Source organism: Pseudochaenichthys georgianus, unplaced genomic scaffold (genome assembly GCF_902827115.2).
Source record: "Pseudochaenichthys georgianus unplaced genomic scaffold, fPseGeo1.2 scaffold_409_arrow_ctg1, whole genome shotgun sequence".
NCBI lineage: Eukaryota > Metazoa > Chordata > Actinopteri > Perciformes > Channichthyidae > Pseudochaenichthys > Pseudochaenichthys georgianus.
The window spans coordinates 153434-172822 of NW_027262974.1; the positions used below are offsets into that span (position 1 = coordinate 153434).

The window sequence follows — 19389 nt, forward strand, 5'->3', positions numbered from 1 at the left end:
TGACTTTTCGTACAATGTCCCACTGTCTGGCTACCTGCATAAAGTCAAGTGCTCGGCGAAATGTCGCTCCTCTATTTTCATTGAAACGGCTCCTTATATCCGTTAGCGCAGCTAGCTAGCACCAGATGCTAACAACAGCAATACACGTAAGGTATGCCTCGCTCGCTCGTGCCACACATACACCCACCCTCCCGATGGCCAGTCGTTGCCTGCCGGTGAGCGTGGAAGTGTGGTCTGCCGGGTCTGCCACAAGCGGGCGGCAGGAGCGGGGCTGTCAGCATCAGCTTGTAGAATGTATTTTAAACTTGATGCTCTCTGAAACTACGGGGCGGCCGAGGACAAAAAATACACATGTGTTAATCGCGTTAAAATAATTGGTGGCGCTAATTTTTTTTTGCGTTACCGCGTTATTAACCCGACAACGTGACAGCCCTAATTTAATAGTTAAATAAGTACTTTAATTGACCTGGTTCCCCACAACCACACATTTGCCATATGTGACCCGCTCTATCGAAATCAGTCGGAAGTCGCAACGTCTCATTTAAAAAATAAACGTGGATTTGTGTAAAAAAACTAGTTTTTCGGGGTTCGGGTGTTTTGTTTGATTTTAAATAAACAAAGTCTTGGCTTTCAGAATATGGAACTTTTATTTCCAAAATCACACGATAAATACATGTTTGAAGCTTGTAAAGGGAAGATGACAGCTCTCACTCGCCACTCTGCTCTTCCACAGCGCCGCTTCCCCTCCCTCCGCTGACATTATGAATGTTAGCGGAGGGAGAGAATTTATTTTACCGGACAAATTTGAAACTTACCGGTCATGTTTCAATTATAATAATAATAAGAATGGTGTAGCAAAGTTTCCGTTAGCAGGTAATCACCGGACTATGACAAGATATGCTGATGTTTAAAACTCAGTTAATGGGAGTAATTTTTATATTGCTTCAGTTTATAATCGTTACAGATCAAAAAGTTCAGATTCATTTTTCAATAAATGATTCCACAAACAACATAATTATTACATTCAAAAAAACTACTTGTAGTAGATGAAGTACATTATTCAAAAGTTTACATTAACTTTGGATAATAACACGGGAGAAACGGATCCTCTCTTTTCCCCTCTCTCTCTCTCTCTCTCCTGACAGCCCGTCAGTTTCTCATGCAGCGCGCTAAACAGTGGGGGGGGCTTCAGGTGATTATGCAGCAGCTGATCTGATCTCTCTCTCGGGTCCGGTCATACTTCAATCGCGTTTATGTCCATATCGATCAGTTCCAGCTCTCCTGATCGGCCTTTATAGAGAGCCCCGATCAAACTATTAAGAGTGAATATCGGCCGATAATGACCGGCGGCCGATCGATCGGAGCATCCCTAATTATTACCAGACATTTTGACCAGCAGGTTTTGAATTTACCGGTTTTTAATGAATTTTACCAGATAAAAACCGGTAATTACCGGCTAACGGAAACCCTGATGTGCGACTCTCGGTCCTGTTGTGAAAAAAAAGTCAACATAATATTTTATTTTTCATTCTCAAAATTACAGGCCAAATATTATTGCTGGCGGGCCAACAATGGCCCGCGGGCCGCCTGTTGCCGACCCATGAACTACGACATATAAAGTGCAAGAGAAGATAAAAGTGCTACATAAAGTGCAAGAGGAGATAAAAGTGCTACATAAAGTGAGAGGAGGTAAAAGTGCTACATAAAGTGCAAGAGGAGATAAAAGTGCTACATAAAGTGCAAGAGGAGATAAAAGTGCTACATAAAGTGAGGGGAGATAAAAGTGCTACATAAAGTGAGGAGATAAAAGTGCTACATAAAGTGAGAGGAGATAAAAGTGCTACATAAAGTGCAAGAGGAGATAAAAGTGCTACATAAAGTGCATGAGGAGATAAAAGTGCTACATAAAGTGAGAGGAGATAAAAGTGCTACATAAAGTGCAAGAGGAGATACAAGTTCTACACAAAGTGCAAGAGGACATAAAAGTGCTACATAAAGTGCAAGAGGAGATACAAGTGCGACATGAAGTGAGAGGAGATAAAAGTGCTACATAAAGTGCAAGAGGAGATAAAAGTGCTACATAAAGTGCATGAGGAGATAAAAGTGCTACATAAAGTGAGAGGAGATAAAAGTGCTACATAAAGTGAGAGGAGATAAAAGTGCTACATAAAGTGAGGAGATAAAAGTGCTACATAAAGTGCAAGAGGAGATAAAAGTGCTACATAAAGTGAGAGGAGATAAAAGTGCTACATAAAGTGAGAGGAGATAAAAGTGCTACATAAAGTGAGAGGAGATAAAAGTGCTACATAAAGTGCATGAGGAGATAAAAGTGCTACATAAAGTGCATGGGGAGATAAAAGTGCTACATAAAGTGAGAGGAGATAAAAGTGCTACATAAAGCGAGAGGAGATAAAATTGCTACATAAAGTGCAAGAGGAGATATAAGTTCTACACAAAGTGCAAGAGGAGATACAAGTGCTACATAAAGTGAGAGGAGATAAAAGTGCTACATAAAGTGAGAGGAGATAAAAGTGCAAGAGGAGATAAAAGTGCTACATAAAGTGAGAGGAGATAAAAGTGCTACATAAAGTGCATGAGGAGATAAAAGTGCTACATAAAGCGAGAGGAGATAAAAGTGCTACATAAAGCGAGAGGAGTTAAAATTGCTACATAAAGTGCAAGAGGAGATATAAGTTCTACACAAAGTGCAAGAGGAGATAAAAGTGCTACATAAAGTGAGAGGAGATAAAAGTGCTACATAAAGTGAGAGGAGATAAAAGTGCTACATAAAGTGCAAGAGGAGATAAAAGTGCGACATAAAGTGAGAGGAGATAAAAGTGCTACAGAAAGTGAGAGGAGATAAAAGTGCTACATAAAGTGCAAGAGAAGATAAAAGTGCTACATAAAGTGAGAGGAGATAAAAGTGCTACATAAAGTGAGAGGAGATAAAAGTGCTACATAAAGTGCAAGAGGAGCTAAAAGTGCTACATAAATTGAGAGGAGATAAAAGTGCTACATAAAGTGCAAGAGGAGATAAAAGTGCTACATAAAGTGAGAGGAGATAAAGTGCTACATAAAAGTTCTACATAAAGTGAGAGGAGATAAAAGTGCTACATAAAGTGAGAGGAGATAAAAGTGCTACATAAATTGAGAGGAGATAAAAGTGCTACATAAATTGAGAGGAGATAAAAGTGCTACATAAAGTGAGAGGAGATAAAAGTGCTACATAAATTGAGAGGAGATAAAAGTGCTACATAAATTGAGAGGAGATAAAAGTACTACATAAATTGAGAGGAGATAAAAGTGCTACATAAAGTGAGAGGAGATAAAAGTGCTACATAAAGTGCAAGAGGAAATACAAGTTCTACACAAAGTGCAAGAGGAGATAAAAGTGCTACATAAAGTGAGAGGAGATACAAGTGCTACATAAAGTGAGAGGAGATAAAAGTGCTACATAAAGTGCAAGAGGAGATAAAAGTGCGACATAAAGTGAGAGGAGATAAAAGTGCTACATAAAGTGCAAGAGGAGATAAAAGTGCTACATAAAGTGCAAGAGGAGATAAAAGTGCTACATAAAGTGAGAGGAGATAAAAGTGCTACATAAAGTGCAAGAGAAGATAAAAGTGCTACATAAAGTGAGAGGAGATAAAAGTGCTACATAAAGTGCAAGAGGAGATAAAAGTGCTACATAAAGTGCAAGAGAAGATAAAAGTGCTACATAAAGTACATGAGGAGATAAAAGTGCTACATAAAGTGAGAGGAGATAAAAGTGCTACATAAAGTGCAAGAGGAGATAAAAGTGCTACATAAAGTGCATGAGGAGATAAAAGTGCTACATAAAGTGCAAGAGGAGATAAAAGTGCTACATAAAGTGAGAGGAGATAAAAGTGCTACATAAAGTGAGAGGAGATAAAAGTGCTACATAAAGTGCAAGAGGAGATAAAAGTGCTACATAAAGTGCAAGAGAAGATAAAAGTGCTACATAAAGTACATGAGGAGATAAAAGTGCTACATAAAGTGAGAGGAGATAAAAGTGCTACATAAAGTGCAAGAGGAGATAAAAGTGCTACATAAAGTGCATGAGGAGATAAAAGTGCTACATAAAGTGCAAGAGGAGATAAAAGTGCTACATAAAGTGAGAGGAGATAAAAGTGCTACATAAAGTGCAAGAGGAGATAAAAGTGCTACATAAAGTGCAAGAGGAGATACCCCTGCGTTAAAGTGTAATTGATTATGTCTATTTCAAAATGATTTGCTTCAACTAGATATGCCATGGTAAATACAGCTATATGGGCTATCCCATATCACAGTAGGCCCAATATTTGGTAAAAACAAAAAAAGTGAAAATATCATTATTTGTATTTTATTGTGCTGCTGACGAGAAGTCAGTCATTTACAGACTTAATAAAACATCTTTGTTTGGTAAATATCTGCAATCAGTCAAGAAAATCTAAATTAGTTCATTTTTCCCAATTGTGCAGTCCTATTTTGTTAGCGAGCTCTACACATTTTGTGTGTGTGTTATGATCTGGTCAGCTAACGACTGCGTGTGTTTTCAGCTGCGGCGCTCAGAAGAGGACGAGGCAAAGGAGGAGGACATTGAGGTCCCGAAGGCCATGGGGGACATCTTTGAGTCGCTGGCCGGAGCCATCTACATGGACAGCAGGATGTCTCTGGAGACCGTGTGGCAGGTGTATTATCCAATGATGAGGCCACTCATAGGTGAGGAGGAGTGGAAGCGTCTTTTGTTTCTATTTGAAGCTAATTGTAGTTATCAGTGTGAGGATGATTCTGATGCCTCGCTCTCCATCCCCCGCCTCTTCCAGAGAAATTCTCTGCCAACGTGCCACGCTCTCCTGTCAGGGAGCTGCTGGAGATGGAGCCAGAAACTGCCAAGTTCAGGTGAGAGGAAAACATTTCTCACAGGAATATGAAGATGTTCTCTTTTCTAACTTCATAATAATCATTGCAACAATGCACAGATGAGAGGACCGCTTAATCATAACTGAGTTCATTTCATTTGAGCAAGAAGTCATGTTATATTCATTTTATAGCCTATTTTAGGAAATGTATCCAGAAAAGCTGTCACCTGCTTTAACAGCCCCCCCCCTTCTTTTTAAAGGTGTCAGGTGTGGGATAGGGATGTTAAGCGTAGATAAAAAGTCAACAGTTAGCTAAATACAAAGGTGATGATGCGTTTTAGCTCTGCGTGTCAGGTTGTAAATCAGAATTGACTACTATCAGCTATTTTGCTTCGATCATTATGACGGGACTTAGGGCTCTGCAATTTAATCGATCCTGCGATATATATCGATATTTAGTTTTCCGAGAAAGTATCGATATTTCAGCCGCGGGTATCGATACATTAAGTCTGATAACTGTGTTCGTTATTCTCGCGTCCAGGAGAGAAGCTTTAAAAAGGAGACTAATTGAGTCTCTGAGAATGCTCAAATGTATACTTTTAATTAATAAAAAGCGCGGTAATGTTACAAGCAGAAGATGGTTCAGTCAGAAAAACAGCTGTGTTCTGGCTCTCGTGGAGCGAAGGGAAGAGAGCGAGCTCCACCTTTCCAGCTGTTAAATATCCTCTGCTGAATCCTCCCTGTGGGCCGGTTGGCGCTGCTGGGGATCGGCCCTCCACGTCTCCAATGTCCGTTGTTGCGCATTACAGAGGATTCAGATATTGCACATTAAATATATAACTAAACACGCCTTTTCTCCTCCTTATCTCTTTCATGACTTTTCATTTAATACATTTTAAACGCTGTAATCAATACTCCAAAAATACCTCACGGCTGGTATCATTTCCGGTAGTTCCGAATGTTGTCTCATGCTACCCACGTCTGTAAACAAACGTATTCAAATAAACTGTACCTTCATTTAATATTCAGCAATAATAATATCTCGACGTCTATAGTTGTAGTGTTGAAATCAGTAGGTTTCGGTGTGCAACACTCCGTGTCATATCGCTACTAAATTCACCTCTATAGTAAATGGTATATTAGCCACATGCTAAATGCTAACCGGAGATTAAGGATTTTCAGAATAAAAGCTTAACAACTGGTTGTGCACAAGAACTTCTGGTTTTTCAGTATAAAACAGCATTTAAACTGACGGTATGTTTCAGGTACTTTATGCCATCAAAACATTGATTTTAATTTCTAACAAGTCCCATTCAAATCCCCCGTGTTCCGCCACCTGCTGCACCTTTTAACTCTCCATTGTCCATTGTGATACTGCACTTTATGTACTTACGTTTCAAAGGCTTTAAGCTACAGTTTGCACTGTTTCAATAAATTAAACTAATTTTCTCACCACATCTTTTGATTCATTTTGTCCAGCAAAATCACACTGTCCCTTTCAAATCTTTCAGAAAATGATATAAGTGTATTGAATTATATCGAATCGTATCGTTGGCTGAATACCGTGATATATATCGTATCGTTGGCTGAATATCGTGTATCGTATCGTGAGATTAGTGTATCGCTACAGCCCTAACGGGACTGTCTGATGAGCATTCCCCATGGCGTAAAAAAAGCAGACATTTTTGGGATGATACCAGATTTTCTGCTAAATGTAAAATGATTTGCCTAGAAGAGCTGTGTGAGATTTAGGTCACCATTAGCCAGCTTCTGACCCCCCTCTTGCTCTGTGCAGCCCTGCGGAGAGGACGTACGACGGGAAGGTGCGGGTGACCGTGGAGGTCGTGGGGAAGGGCAAGTTCAAAGGAGTGGGCCGCAGCTACCGCATCGCCAAGTCTGCGGCGGCGAGACGAGCTCTGCGCAGCCTCAAAGCCAATCAACCTCAGGTCCAGAAAAACTGAGCTCACCCTCCGAGCTCCCAGCATTAGCACCTAAGCTACTGACGCTAACGGAGGAAAATCAACACCGGCTTCCAACAGAGCGCCATGCAAGCCCTGCATCTTCTGCCGAGGCAGCCGGGGAACACTGTGGAGACGCAGATGAAGAAGCAGACTGATCTCATTACCATTTCATCAGATCTTTTTTTTTTCTTTTTCTTTTTTGCGCCTACACAATCTTTGCTTTCCCTCTCTGTGCTTTATTAACGTTTAGCAGTGTGTTTAAAAGAAGGTCAGGTCGCATCGTCTGTTCCTCACCGTTTAGTGTTTGGTTAACCTCTATGCTGATGGTATGACGCTTATGCTTATTGTGTAGTATTAGATTGTACATAGTTCAATCAAAGGTGTAAATCAAAGTATGTAGGAAGAAGAAAAAAACGCTAAACTCCTCAGCCTGTGCACTCGTGCCAGTCAGTTTGACAGCGGCGGACGTGGCTAACAGAAACCACTGGAGCAAAACGCTGGTGGCACTTCTGTCTGAAATCTGTCTTGAAATGGTATTCTTAATCATTTTTGCACTTATTCCATTAGGGTCTGTTACTTCAAGAATTGTGTGGTCACATTGACACCAGAATCATATACGTAGCAAAGTCTATACATATATATAAAAATAATAAGATACATGATTGGTATTCTTAGCCTTAGTTGCTATGATTCACCCTCATATCCTGCAAGACGGATAGGAATTCCAACATTCCCAGTTACTGTAATTTAAAGTAGTTTATAAAGCGCACTTGAGGTTGCATGTTCTTGTAGTTTATGTATAAACCATGACAACTGGATTGCTTCTATAAATGTTCTGGATCTACGGATGTATCTAGAGTGTGAGCGCAACACTCGATGTAAACGGCATTACCTTGATGATTTGGTTTAACATGTTTTGATATCAAGAATGGAAGGAATTGAACATTCTTGCGCACTTAACGTCTTTCCAAGGATCATCCAGTTTTGATATACGAAGAGAAAGACGTATCACACGTTCAATATGCTGCAGACTTTTCTATATTGGATACTCGTCTAGGCTCAAAATCTTTTCAAATACAGTCTTTGTGAAAAAGGCCAACTCATTTCAACACACACGTGTTGCTCACATCCCGTACCTACCAAAGCTCTAACAGATGTGACACTATGAGGTTAAAGGCGTTTCCTGCGGAGAAGACACCAGCCTTTTTCTTTTTTCTGTTCTGACACATTTTGCTTCTCGCTAAATGTCCTGTCCCCCCTCATCAATAAGCCCTTTTTTCACTTGAATACCTCAGTTAATTGCATGCATTTTCTTGTCTTTATATATTTTTCTTTTCGTTTGGTGCTATGTTTTTGTATTAAGCTTGAATTTCTCATCTTTTTTTGCACTGTAACTATAATACCTCTTTATTTGACCTTTTCATTATTTTGGAAATCTGTTTGGTTTGGTTGTCCCGTTGGCCACCCCCCCCCAAACTCCAGGTTGATTGGAGTGGATTATTAGATTTCCCCTCCTTCACTAGCTTTTCATTGAATCGGCTGAAAATCTGCATTTGAATTCTGGGTAAAAACAAACAGTATTGACAAATGGGTAAAAACCTGTAGAGGTAATCTGATTGCACTCTTAAACATTTGTATTTATATATAGGCAGAGGGTAAACTTGTATTTGTCCATAAAAAAGGGTTGGAAGAGACACGTGCCTGTGTGGTTGCTTAACTGAGTAAAAGAGTGGTGCGGGAATGAGTCCTAAAACGGCATTTAAGCACTTCTTATAGCTCGTCTCAAAAGAAATGTGTTTTGGTTAGATGTCTGAAATAAGGTCTTCGGTTAACACAAGCGAAATACTTTTACGGGTATTGTTTTACGACATTTTATGTCCGTAAATACAACCGGTGAATGTCTGACGCTTCCATGAGTCATAAAAACTGTGGTTGCTAACAGGTTTCTAAATGAGACTACTAAACGCCATCACAATGAACATTAGCCGCATTTAGCTTAGCGGTGGAGACGCGCAGCCATGTGACTGAGATGTAGTTAGCTTACAAGCTAACGTTAGCTTTTTATATCATCTTAGCTTTATAAGCTAATGACGGCTTTTAATTCTGGCTATTGAATTCATGTTTCAAAAATCTGTGAAAGTATATATGTTAACCAGATATTGAAGACCTAGAGATTCTCTGATTGGTGAAATCCTTCAGTTGCTATATTTAAATCCATGTGACTATGAAGCGTTACTACATCTCGAGTGAAAGAGTGCAGTCTGTCATTATCTCTCAGGGCAATCCATGTATAAAGAGCTAAAGTCAGATTGGTACAGTTCTACATGGGTTCAACTAACTATTGTGTAGGTCCCAGATGGGGGGGTACTACAAATAATGTGAAATCACTCATCTGGTGCCACAGCCGCTCTATTTTATGTCTGTGACTGATGGAAACTAGGATCATAATTCATCTTGGCACCGATATCCAGCAGCATGTTTCTATTCAGGAGGGAGCAGTGCGATAGTCAGAACGGACTACGTTTTCTCGTAATGGCAATTTTCTTTTTTTTGTATATGTAGCACAATTGAGCATTGCACTTGGGCGCCATACTTTACCTCATGTCAGAGTGAAAGGGAGTGAAAGGTATAGGAAGGCGAAGACGTGTATATATGATGTTGGGAGGACTAACTGGTTCAGGCTTGGCTGCTGTGTGGATGCTGGTTTAGCTCAGAGCTATTTAAAGAGACAGCAAGGGGCTGGGGGGGGCTCCAAATGTGCTGCGAGGCATCATGTGACAAACACACTGTTAGAAGAATCTCTAAACGTGTATACTTCCTGTATCCTGCCTCAAACAGCTGTTTGGTGAGTCGGACTGGCACGTCCAATCATGAATGGGATCTTGGTTCAATTCACTTCTGGATTCTCCCTCGTTTCTTCTTCTGTGGTGTGAGTTTGACTGACCTTCCCCTTTATCAGAAACTCAAAGGAAAAATCCACCCTAATGTGCTTCTGTGATGAATCCTGAGCCAGGGTGACTTCACATGCACCACTTTGTGAATTCCTTTGTACTGGAGCTTTTACTTTTCGAAACGAAACAAATGTCCAATTGTTCAAATTCTAAATGTGCAATCTGTTATGTTTAAGTGCAAATATCTCAAACATGACAGGCTCCAGAATGTGACACTGTGTTCCTGTACGGAGTCACATACAATATCGTACATTGTATTTAATACATAACATCATACATCTGTTGTGCAGCTCTGATACATGTAGTGCAACAGGAAGTTCACTGTATCCCTCAAATGAAAAGGAGTAGCTGTAAAATATTAGCAGTCAATGGAAATACTAAAGTACAAGTACCTCAAAGTTTTAACATTAATTGTACTTTATCCCAGCTGGTGTCAGTTTCCTTAGCTGCTTATCAGACAAGGAAATGCCGTCGTCCTGGTGCAACATGATAAGAAACCCTTCTGTTGGTGGTTATGTGAAGAAGTGCTTTTCTGCCTCGTGTCTACAGTAGAAGACCTACACAGTCACCACAGGGACTGGTGTGTGGGGCCGTGCTGCAGAATGATGGGACTCAGTACGGCTGTCCTGAATCAGGGAAACGATCCGATCCTCATTTAGTTTAAGGATATTTCTTAATCATAATTACATCCACTGTGAATGAAAAGTCCTGAAAGGTCACTTTTGAAAGCTGCTGTATCTGAATGTGATGTGATACATTTGGCCATGTATTGACAGGAAATGCATCAGCTAACAGGATGTTGATCCCTGATAAGCAGCATGTGTTCCAACAGAAGAGTTTTGGGTGGATTTTTCCTTTAATGATCGCTCATGATCAGTGTTGGCAGAGAACAGACATGCCTGATGACAATGGGAGTGTGGGAGAGGAGATGGAAGCCAGCATAGACCCCTTGTCTGTTTGGGGGGTGGTCACGGAGCAGCAGAGCACCAGCAGGGTGGGCTAAGCGGTCGGAGCTGCAGTGTAAGGGACATGAACAGGACTCCTCACTCATACTGTAACTGCTGCAGTGTTTGCGGTCTGCACCTTATGGATCATAAAGACCTTTAATTGTGTTTGTTTGGACTTTTCTTTTTTTATATAATTGTAGCCCAGTATATCTACAATAAAAGTAATGGTATGGTCATCATCTTTGCTTCCTGTGCTGTGTGTTGCAGATATACAAACATTTAGTAGTGCACGATGACTCAGCAACTACTGGAAATATTCTATGGTATTTGCTGAAACATGGTAAATCGTGTTCCCCGGATCATTCATTTGATAAATTAGCGATTCACTTAAACTTTATCTTACACAATTTGGCAACAATGTCCACTTACAAAATGATTTTCATTGATCCCTTAGACCAGCGGTTCTCAACCTGTGGGCCGTGGCCCCCTAGTGGTCCGCGAAGGCATTGCAAGTGGGCCGCCAAATAATTGTATTTTTTTTTTTATTATTATTTTTTACAGGCTAAAGACACAAACATGGACATAACGATAACATATTGGAGATGACATCACCATCTCAGACAAAAACAGAAGAAATAAAGATACAGTCAGTAGGATCACTTCAACATTTCACAAACTAAAATAGGTTGACAACCAAAAACACAACATGGCAAGCATATGTATTGTTCCTTTAATGCCACTCTTCGTTAGAGCTAATTATTTCCCATGTCATCGTGTGATGAGCCTTTGATTTTTTGTAGCAATAATTTTTTCCAAAATAAATGGTATTTTTTTTATCTAATCTTCAAACTCCTTAAAGAGCCTGTGACACGGTTTTCCCCCATCATCCAAACCCATCAATTTGAGTACATATTGTCCCCTTGAAAACCGTTACTGAACTGATTTTGGATATTTGTACTTTGATAACCATTAATCTGCCTTCAATGTTGACAATTTTCTGGATCTTCTCGGGGATTCTTCAAGTCCCGCCAAATGATGGGTGACGTCATTGCGGGCACAGCGCTCCAGCTGCACCGTCCAGGATCCCAGCTTCTGCATGTAAACCTTTATATATATACAGTCAGATGTAAACGCACGACGGCGCACACAGCAGCAAGCTCAGACAGCGATGACAGGTTAATGTTGAACGTGTCTGAGAGCTCATATGAGGCTGAAGGATCGGTTTATGTTGTATCTGTTAGAAGTTTAGGAATGAGGTGCGTCAATATGGGCGATCATACGGTCATGTAGCCAGTGGTGGACTGGGACTACAAATCATCCCGGGACTCTCGACCGGCCCACTTCGGTACCGCTAGTAAATTGTCAACGGGGGGAGCGGGGGATGTAAAATACAAATATAATGTATAATGTCTGTGTCTTTGACCTTAGCGCTGCTCGCCACCTGTGCCCTGTACTACGAAGCCAGTTCAACAGACCCTGGATATGTTTGAGTAACAAACAAACTAACAATAAACTAACAAACGAGATCTCGCTAAGCGGTCCGACGACGCTGGTTATCAACTCGGTAAATCAAGCCAGGGTTTCTCTCTCCAGCTGAGAGCGCGTTCACGTCTAAGACACGAGTGGATCTGACTTTAATTACATTTGTCTCGAGTGTTTCGTCAACATAATGTGTTAAATAATACTTCTGCATCCAGTCTGTGACACTGTGAGTGTTGCACGGCCAGATGAGGCTGGAGAAGCTGACTCAGATAAGGAAATATATGATATATTATGATATTATATGATCGATGATCTGATTGATGATGTAATATGAATGATAAGTGCGACACGTCGGCGTCTTCTCTGCATACGGCAGTTTAAACTGTATTTCCTTTATCCTGTAATATGACTTGAGAGATTTAAACTCCGCACACTGAGTGATCTCTTTTCTATAGACGCCGGAGGCGGGCAGCGTCAGGTAAAAGAAGTTATTTAGCCTTCTCAAACCTGAGCCTCACGCGCCGCCTATGGGGGATGTGCTAGTGATTTATCCGACCGGCCCACTTCGGTACCGGCCCATCGGGATTCGTCCCGATGGCCAGTCCGCCACTGCACCCAGCCCACGTAAACTGTCAACGGGGGGAGCCTCGCTGCGGGGAAACGGTGGACCTAGTGTCCCGATCGGAGTGGGAATAATAATAATAATAATAATCCGTGCATTTTATCCATTAATTTCCCCAACATTGTGGTAAAAAAAACACACGTTTAATCCACGTTGGTGTACTACAACTACAAAAAGCATCGGTTTGTTTTCTCATCAGGAAATGCAGACCGGCTCAAACAAACGATTTTTAATCATCATCCTCACTCATCATTTAATGTATCATATGTTCGCCGCATTGACATGAAAGCACTAATAAATGTAGTTTCATCCACTTGAGTTTACAACCACAAAAATAATCGATTTGTTTTTATATCACATCCGACGGGAGGAAATTCAGCAGCTCTCACTCCCGATTTTTAATCCTAATGTAATCATCATCTTCACCACGATCATTTATGTTTATGTCGCCGAATTGACATGAAAGCACTGACAAATATGAATATACTGTAGTCAACTTCATTAAAACGTTATTAACGTGCCTAATCTCAGTAATTCACCATTTCTACGCATAACAACACACTTTGTCCGTGTTTGGCTCTCTCGCCGCACAGTGAAGCGTTGTCGCATTGACGTCACTTCCGGCTTCCCCCAAAACTTCAAAATGAGTGAAGGAATTTCCCCGCGATGTTCGAAATTATTGATATTTAACGAAACGGTATCGCTTTTTCTTTTTTAAACTGACGGTTCGAGATTACTAGTAGCCCAATATTTCATTGCACAACAGTTGTTGGGATGCTGTCACAGGCTCTTTAAATTAAGATTACTCCTTGATTGACTTTCAAAAATATGTATTTTAGCCAGAATAATAGTTGTATTTATTAACTGTGTGCGGTCTTCATCTAAAAGCCCAAATAAAATATTAAAGGGTGTAAATGTAAATTCAATATTTGCCGCCAAATAATTAGCAAAACATGATTTGTGTGGAAACATTTTCATTATTAAGATTTATTTTTTATTTGAACCTCTTTTCCTTTCTTTTTCTTGATCCTCCTTAGCAACGGTCATTACAGTCCTTGGCAGCGGTCTGTTCTACTGGATTTTCAACGTGTCACATGTTCTGAATTGACAAATCAGAACTTTATTAAGCCTCCGTATTGTTTATGGTTGAATGTGGGCCGCGAAAACATTTTTGATTCTTAAGTGGGCCCTGAGTTGAAAAAGGTTGGGAAGCGCTTCCTTAGACAAATACTCAACATATAAAATCAAATATGAACTATTCATCTGTACATTAATAACTATTATACAATGTATAAGGTTTTGCTGATTTGTCGCAGCAGGGTTACTGTGCGGAGCGCATAAAGCTGACCCTTCACGCGATAGCGAGGGGTAGAGTTAGGGATCGCAGATGCCGTGGTGCACGCGGACGGATTAAAAACAATTAAACCTAAATAGCTCGCCCAAGTAAAGTCTGTGTGTGGGAAACCCTGCTATCTTACCAGTTCTTATGCAACTTGCAAATATCTCTCTCGCTCTCTCTCTGCGCCTTTTTTCAAATGATCCGGGTTGCGGTCGGATGATCCAAAAATCGGCTCCTATCGTCTATTCCTTGACCTCTGAGTGAAAAGTCACGGGGTTAAGGGATAGTGGATAGGAGAATTCAAAAGGACTTAGGAGAAGAGACTGCGGTACTTTAGAGAATCGACTGCACTTTCACTATCTGACATGTTTATGATGCGCCAGCGGACGTCCTGAATGTGCGTCTGCTGCTGTGGGGAAACCATGGAAACCACAGTTTTCTATACAGCGGACTACAACATGGATGTTTAATAAGAACGAGGGACTACTGTAAACTCATCTAGAGACTCTGCACCGTGCTCTGATGCTGCTGCTTTGCTTTATGAACGTGGACAACAGAGAAACATATTCTTCAGGACCAAAGTTGGAATTGAAATAAAAAAGGAAAGTGAAACTTCTGCTCGTCACCCTCTCCCTCCGGTCCACGTTAATACAAATGATCCCAATGCGTATGATTGTATGAACTAAAGATCTTAAAATCAATACAAATGTATTTATTATAAACGTTAGTCCTTAACATCTATCACTGTGTACATCACCATTCAAACATCTTTTAAAAGTTGAACAAACCCCACACAGCTCAGTAAAGACTGTGAAATGTTGACTTTATTTGATAATTTCAGTGAAAACTAACGTTCATATTTCTCTTTTTGATTATAATACTGATGAACGTTCAGAACAAAGCACTTTGGCAACTTACCACATACGTTTTAAAATGCTTAATAAGCACCGTAACTTTCATGATATCATTTCTCGGTCATAATCGGTTGTTTCCGTGAACGGCCGAATGTTGTGTGACGGCAAATGCTGCGGCTGCAAGGCATTGTGGGACAGCACTTTCTCCTCTCCTGTCGGTTAGGGAGGTCCAGTGGTTCCTAAGCTAAAGGAGGTTATAAAGGAAGTTTGAAACCTCCTTTCCTTTCATCTAGAGCATTGCTTCTCAACCTGGTGGTACGCCAGCTCCCGCTAGTGGTACAGAGGAATTACGATTTTATGGGGCCAGAAAAACTGAATTAGGACCCGCTAGCCGGTACTAGGCCAAGTGGAAACGCAACCAAACACGGGCCCCGCACGGCTCGGCACGCTTAAAGCAAGCTCCGCGCTGCAGTGGAAACCCATTACATCACCAGAAGTCCTAATTTAAGGGGTCATTTCTCCCCAAACATTTTTTTTACTCACTCTATCAACAGCCCCACCAAAAATGTTTTACACCAGCCGCCACTGGTTATGACGATGAATATAATATTTCCAATAAAAATATGGCGAACACACTAACCACTCCGCCAACGCCACAGTCACCCCCGCCGGGTGGGCCGGATGTGGCCCGCGGGCCGCCAGTTGATGGTCACTAGTCTAGACTAGAGCATGGATGTATAATAAGAACTGGATACAGCGTGGGAGGCGGGGCCTAGTTCATTCCTATGAGAGTTGCTCATTGGGGCATGAAGACAAAATGGCCCAACTTTTGAGAGAGCGAAACATCACTAAAGTATTCATATAATCATATAATCCGTTCTTATTGTGCATCCATGGGTAAAGGTACAACTCATGTAGTACTGAACACGTCACATGAACGTGCCGGGCGGCGCGGTCCCGTGGGTTAGATCCATGTTCATAATGCCGAGGAAAATAACTCATAACGTTATTAGCACATTTTACAACTTGAGGACCGAATGCTTTTAATAAGGGCTATACACGTGTTCATACTGGATAGTTTATTTAGTTTAAAAAAAAAATATCCAACGATTTACAGACGTCTCTCTCCCAATGGGAAAAAGTATTTCCGGGCCCAGCTACTGATACGGAAGTGTAGTACTGCCGTTTGGTCACAATGAATATTTTCTGAGGCAGCAGAAAAACAGAGGTCTGTGATGTATTTTGTGAAACAGAAGAACAACTAAATAAATGCAACGGCCTCCCAAGAAGAGCTCGCCTCTCTCCAGTCATTCCGATAAAGTGGGTTATTGCACCTGAAGCTTGTTGCTTCTGCCCTGGGAGACGACAGAGAGTCATCCCCCGTTTCCTCGGCTACGGTCTGGGAGCCGACAGGAAAGTTCAACACACAGATGGTCAGTCCGCCCCTTTGTAGCATATTATTTCGATGAGAGATGAGGCTTTCAACTAAATACACAGCCACGCAAAAACTGCGGCATTTGTACAGCTCCTTGTGGGTGCTGCAACTAGTGAAGTGCTTTCCTCTGTGGTGAGACGATCTGCACTGCCCCACGGAGGAAAGCGGCAGAAAGTCACCTGGAGTCAAAGGGCCCTTCTCACTTCGGTTAAATGGATTCCTTGCTTCCCTCACTTGCGTCGTTTCCCTGCGACTAGTCCCTCCCACCAGGGAAGCAGGAGAGACGCAAGGAAACCACGAGAAGCAGGGAAATGAGTTTTAAGAGCAACGGGACGTCCTTTCCTCCGGAGCGTCACGTGAAGCGACGTCCGTTTGTGATGACGCTGCACAGCTGATCGTCTGACAGCAGCTCTGTCCCCGTTGTGTTCACAAACACCCCCGCCTCTGTAGTACACATTTACTGACACAAACATTTGTATCATCTGTTGTGGACCCAAATAAATAAAATCAAATAAGAACTAATTCTCAAAAAAGATAAACGCCATTCTTAAAATGTATAAACGAACATTAGTTTGATTAATATTGATTAGAGTGCACAATAGAAATGTTATCTATGAAAACCCAGTTAGATTAACATTCATTGGACTGCACACTTTGTGTGTTTGTGTGGATATGTAGCACATTCACATTTTAATAGCACTTAATGACTGACTGAATGGAAATGACAATAAATGAAAATGTAAAACGAAAAAAGTGATCATGAAAATGTTTCCTATAAATGAATAAAATGATTTGTGACCACGTTGTTGTTCAGATGTATCACATATTTGTAACTAAATGAAACATGAATTGAAACAAAACACGGTATAAACTGAGGAGTGAGTCCCGTGAGGTTCATGTGTTTTCTTCACTCCGCTGGGAAACTGCTCTCATGTCAAGAAGCATCAGATCAGTGCATGTGCTGCATCGTCCAATCAGTGAGCGATACACAGTAAGGGGGCGGGGCGAGTGTCTGAGGATTTCATCGAAGGATGGTCTGGTGGTTCCTCGGTTATAGCTCCTCCATTATCGCTCCTCGCTCCTCCGGCAAGAATAAGGCCATTGGGACGCTACTCAAGACGGCGCAGACTAATCAGCCTGATCAGAATTCTACTAGAGATAAAGTTAAATTCTGCTGTGATAAAACACCATCCTGTTCTAAACCACACCAAGGATTATTTCTGAAACAGTATGGAGCTCAAATGCCTTTTCTCTTGCGGGTTTATCACAAGGGTCAGTTCCTTTTTTGATTTCCTGCTTTTTAAACACATGTGCTCTTCAGGACAGGTTAGTGTTAGTATGAAGGTAGATATGGTGCAAAATGTGAGAGCTTGTAAAACCTGATGTGAGCACTTTCAGAAAATAAATCTGAGCTTGAGTGCATACATTTACACTTGTATAAAATATCCACGTAACTGTGAACCAAATTTGAAGTCACAGAAGAAGAAAAAAGCGTTGTAGCTTGTAGGAAAAAAACAAACGTATAACAATACCTCCCTATGAGTTAGCTCAGAGAGGCTAAAAAGTGCTCTTTGCTGTGACGTATGGGCAGAGATATGTCTCATAATTATTTGTGTGAACATAAAAATAATTTGTGTCTAAATATGTGATTTGTAAATGTAAAACAACATCCACAAATGCATTTAAAAGATTTGCAAACTCACAAATAAATGTGCAAGTGTATAACGGATCTGCAAATACGCTAAATATTTTTCACAAATAAAAAAAAGATCTGTGAATATCTCTTTAACATTTACAACTTTCGATCAGGCATTTGTGAATCCATTTTGTATTTGTCGACCAAAAATGCGCTCAAATCTCTGCTCGTGGATCGTCTTTTTACACACACGGAATTTTGAGACATATTTTCCGCCGGTCTCGGCTAAAATCTACTCTACATGATGGCCTGCTGATGATGACATTTCCGCATGATTTCAAAGTAAGAGCATGATGGTTTGTTTAATGCTCTGTTTTTTTATTATAATGAACAGCGGAACGTTAGATGCATTCTTTATCACCATCATCATCATCATCATCATCATCATCATCATCATCATCATCATGTTATAGTGATACAGTTAGTTTGTGTTAGTTTATTGGTTCAATACAGCATATATCGAGCACATGTATTGATGTGATGTGTAAATATTATTTTCCACTTGTTACCATTGTGAGTCTATTTTTATGCAGCTCTGTGTGATTTTGTGGCTACAATTCAGGCTAATACGCTACCAGAGGTGGACTAAGTACTCATATATTGTACTTGAGTAAAAGTAGAAGTACTGAGATCTTGTAGTGAAAGTAGAAGTACCAGAGTGTAGGAATACTCTGTTACAGTAAAAGTCCTGCATTCAAAATGTTCCTCAAGTAAAAGGTTATATGGGAGGCCCAGTCTACTTACAGATGGTTTACTCATTTTGAAATATTAAACTTAGCTTTATTTTTTTTCTTTAATTTGTCATCCTCATGTAGAATGCTATTATGAAACGCACATTTGGTTGTTTATAGCATAAAGAACATCTGATTTAATGTGAGGTAGGGAAATAATCATTGGAGTATAAGTATGTGTATATAAATATGTAATTTACAACAGCTGTAAGATGCTTGAAAAACTTGAAAATGCACCTTGAAAATGCTTGAAAAGTGCTTGAATTTGACTTTGGAAAAGGTGTAAGAATCCTGCTCAATCCGTCCACACTGAATATGAGAGGGGGAAATGAAAATAATAAATGCTTAATAAGAAATATAAAAGTGAACCGTTGAGTTGCTCAGTTTTTTTAGATTGTCAATACTATTACTGGATAACTAATATCTCAGGTTAAGAGGCACCTTCAAATAAAGATTGGTCTTTAAATACATGTTGTCTCTTGAATTGTTTGTCTAAAGTCAAGGATCTA

The 19389-nt window shown here is 40.6% G+C and overlaps 1 protein-coding gene across 2 annotated transcripts in view; it reads left to right on the forward strand.

Annotated features, from left to right (window-relative positions):
- Positions 1–10960, forward strand: part of dicer1 (dicer 1, ribonuclease type III) — a 67247-nt gene extending 56287 nt beyond the window's left edge. For both annotated transcript variants that reach the window (XM_034078303.2, XM_034078304.2), the window contains exons 28-30: positions 4560–4722; positions 4827–4902; positions 6658–10960. In XM_034078303.2, coding sequence (XP_033934194.1) covers positions 4560–4722; positions 4827–4902; positions 6658–6823 — 405 coding nt within the window. In that variant the 3' untranslated portion in view covers positions 6824–10960. The remainder of the gene's footprint in view (positions 1–4559; positions 4723–4826; positions 4903–6657) is intronic.
- Positions 10961–19389: the final 8429 nt, after the last annotated feature.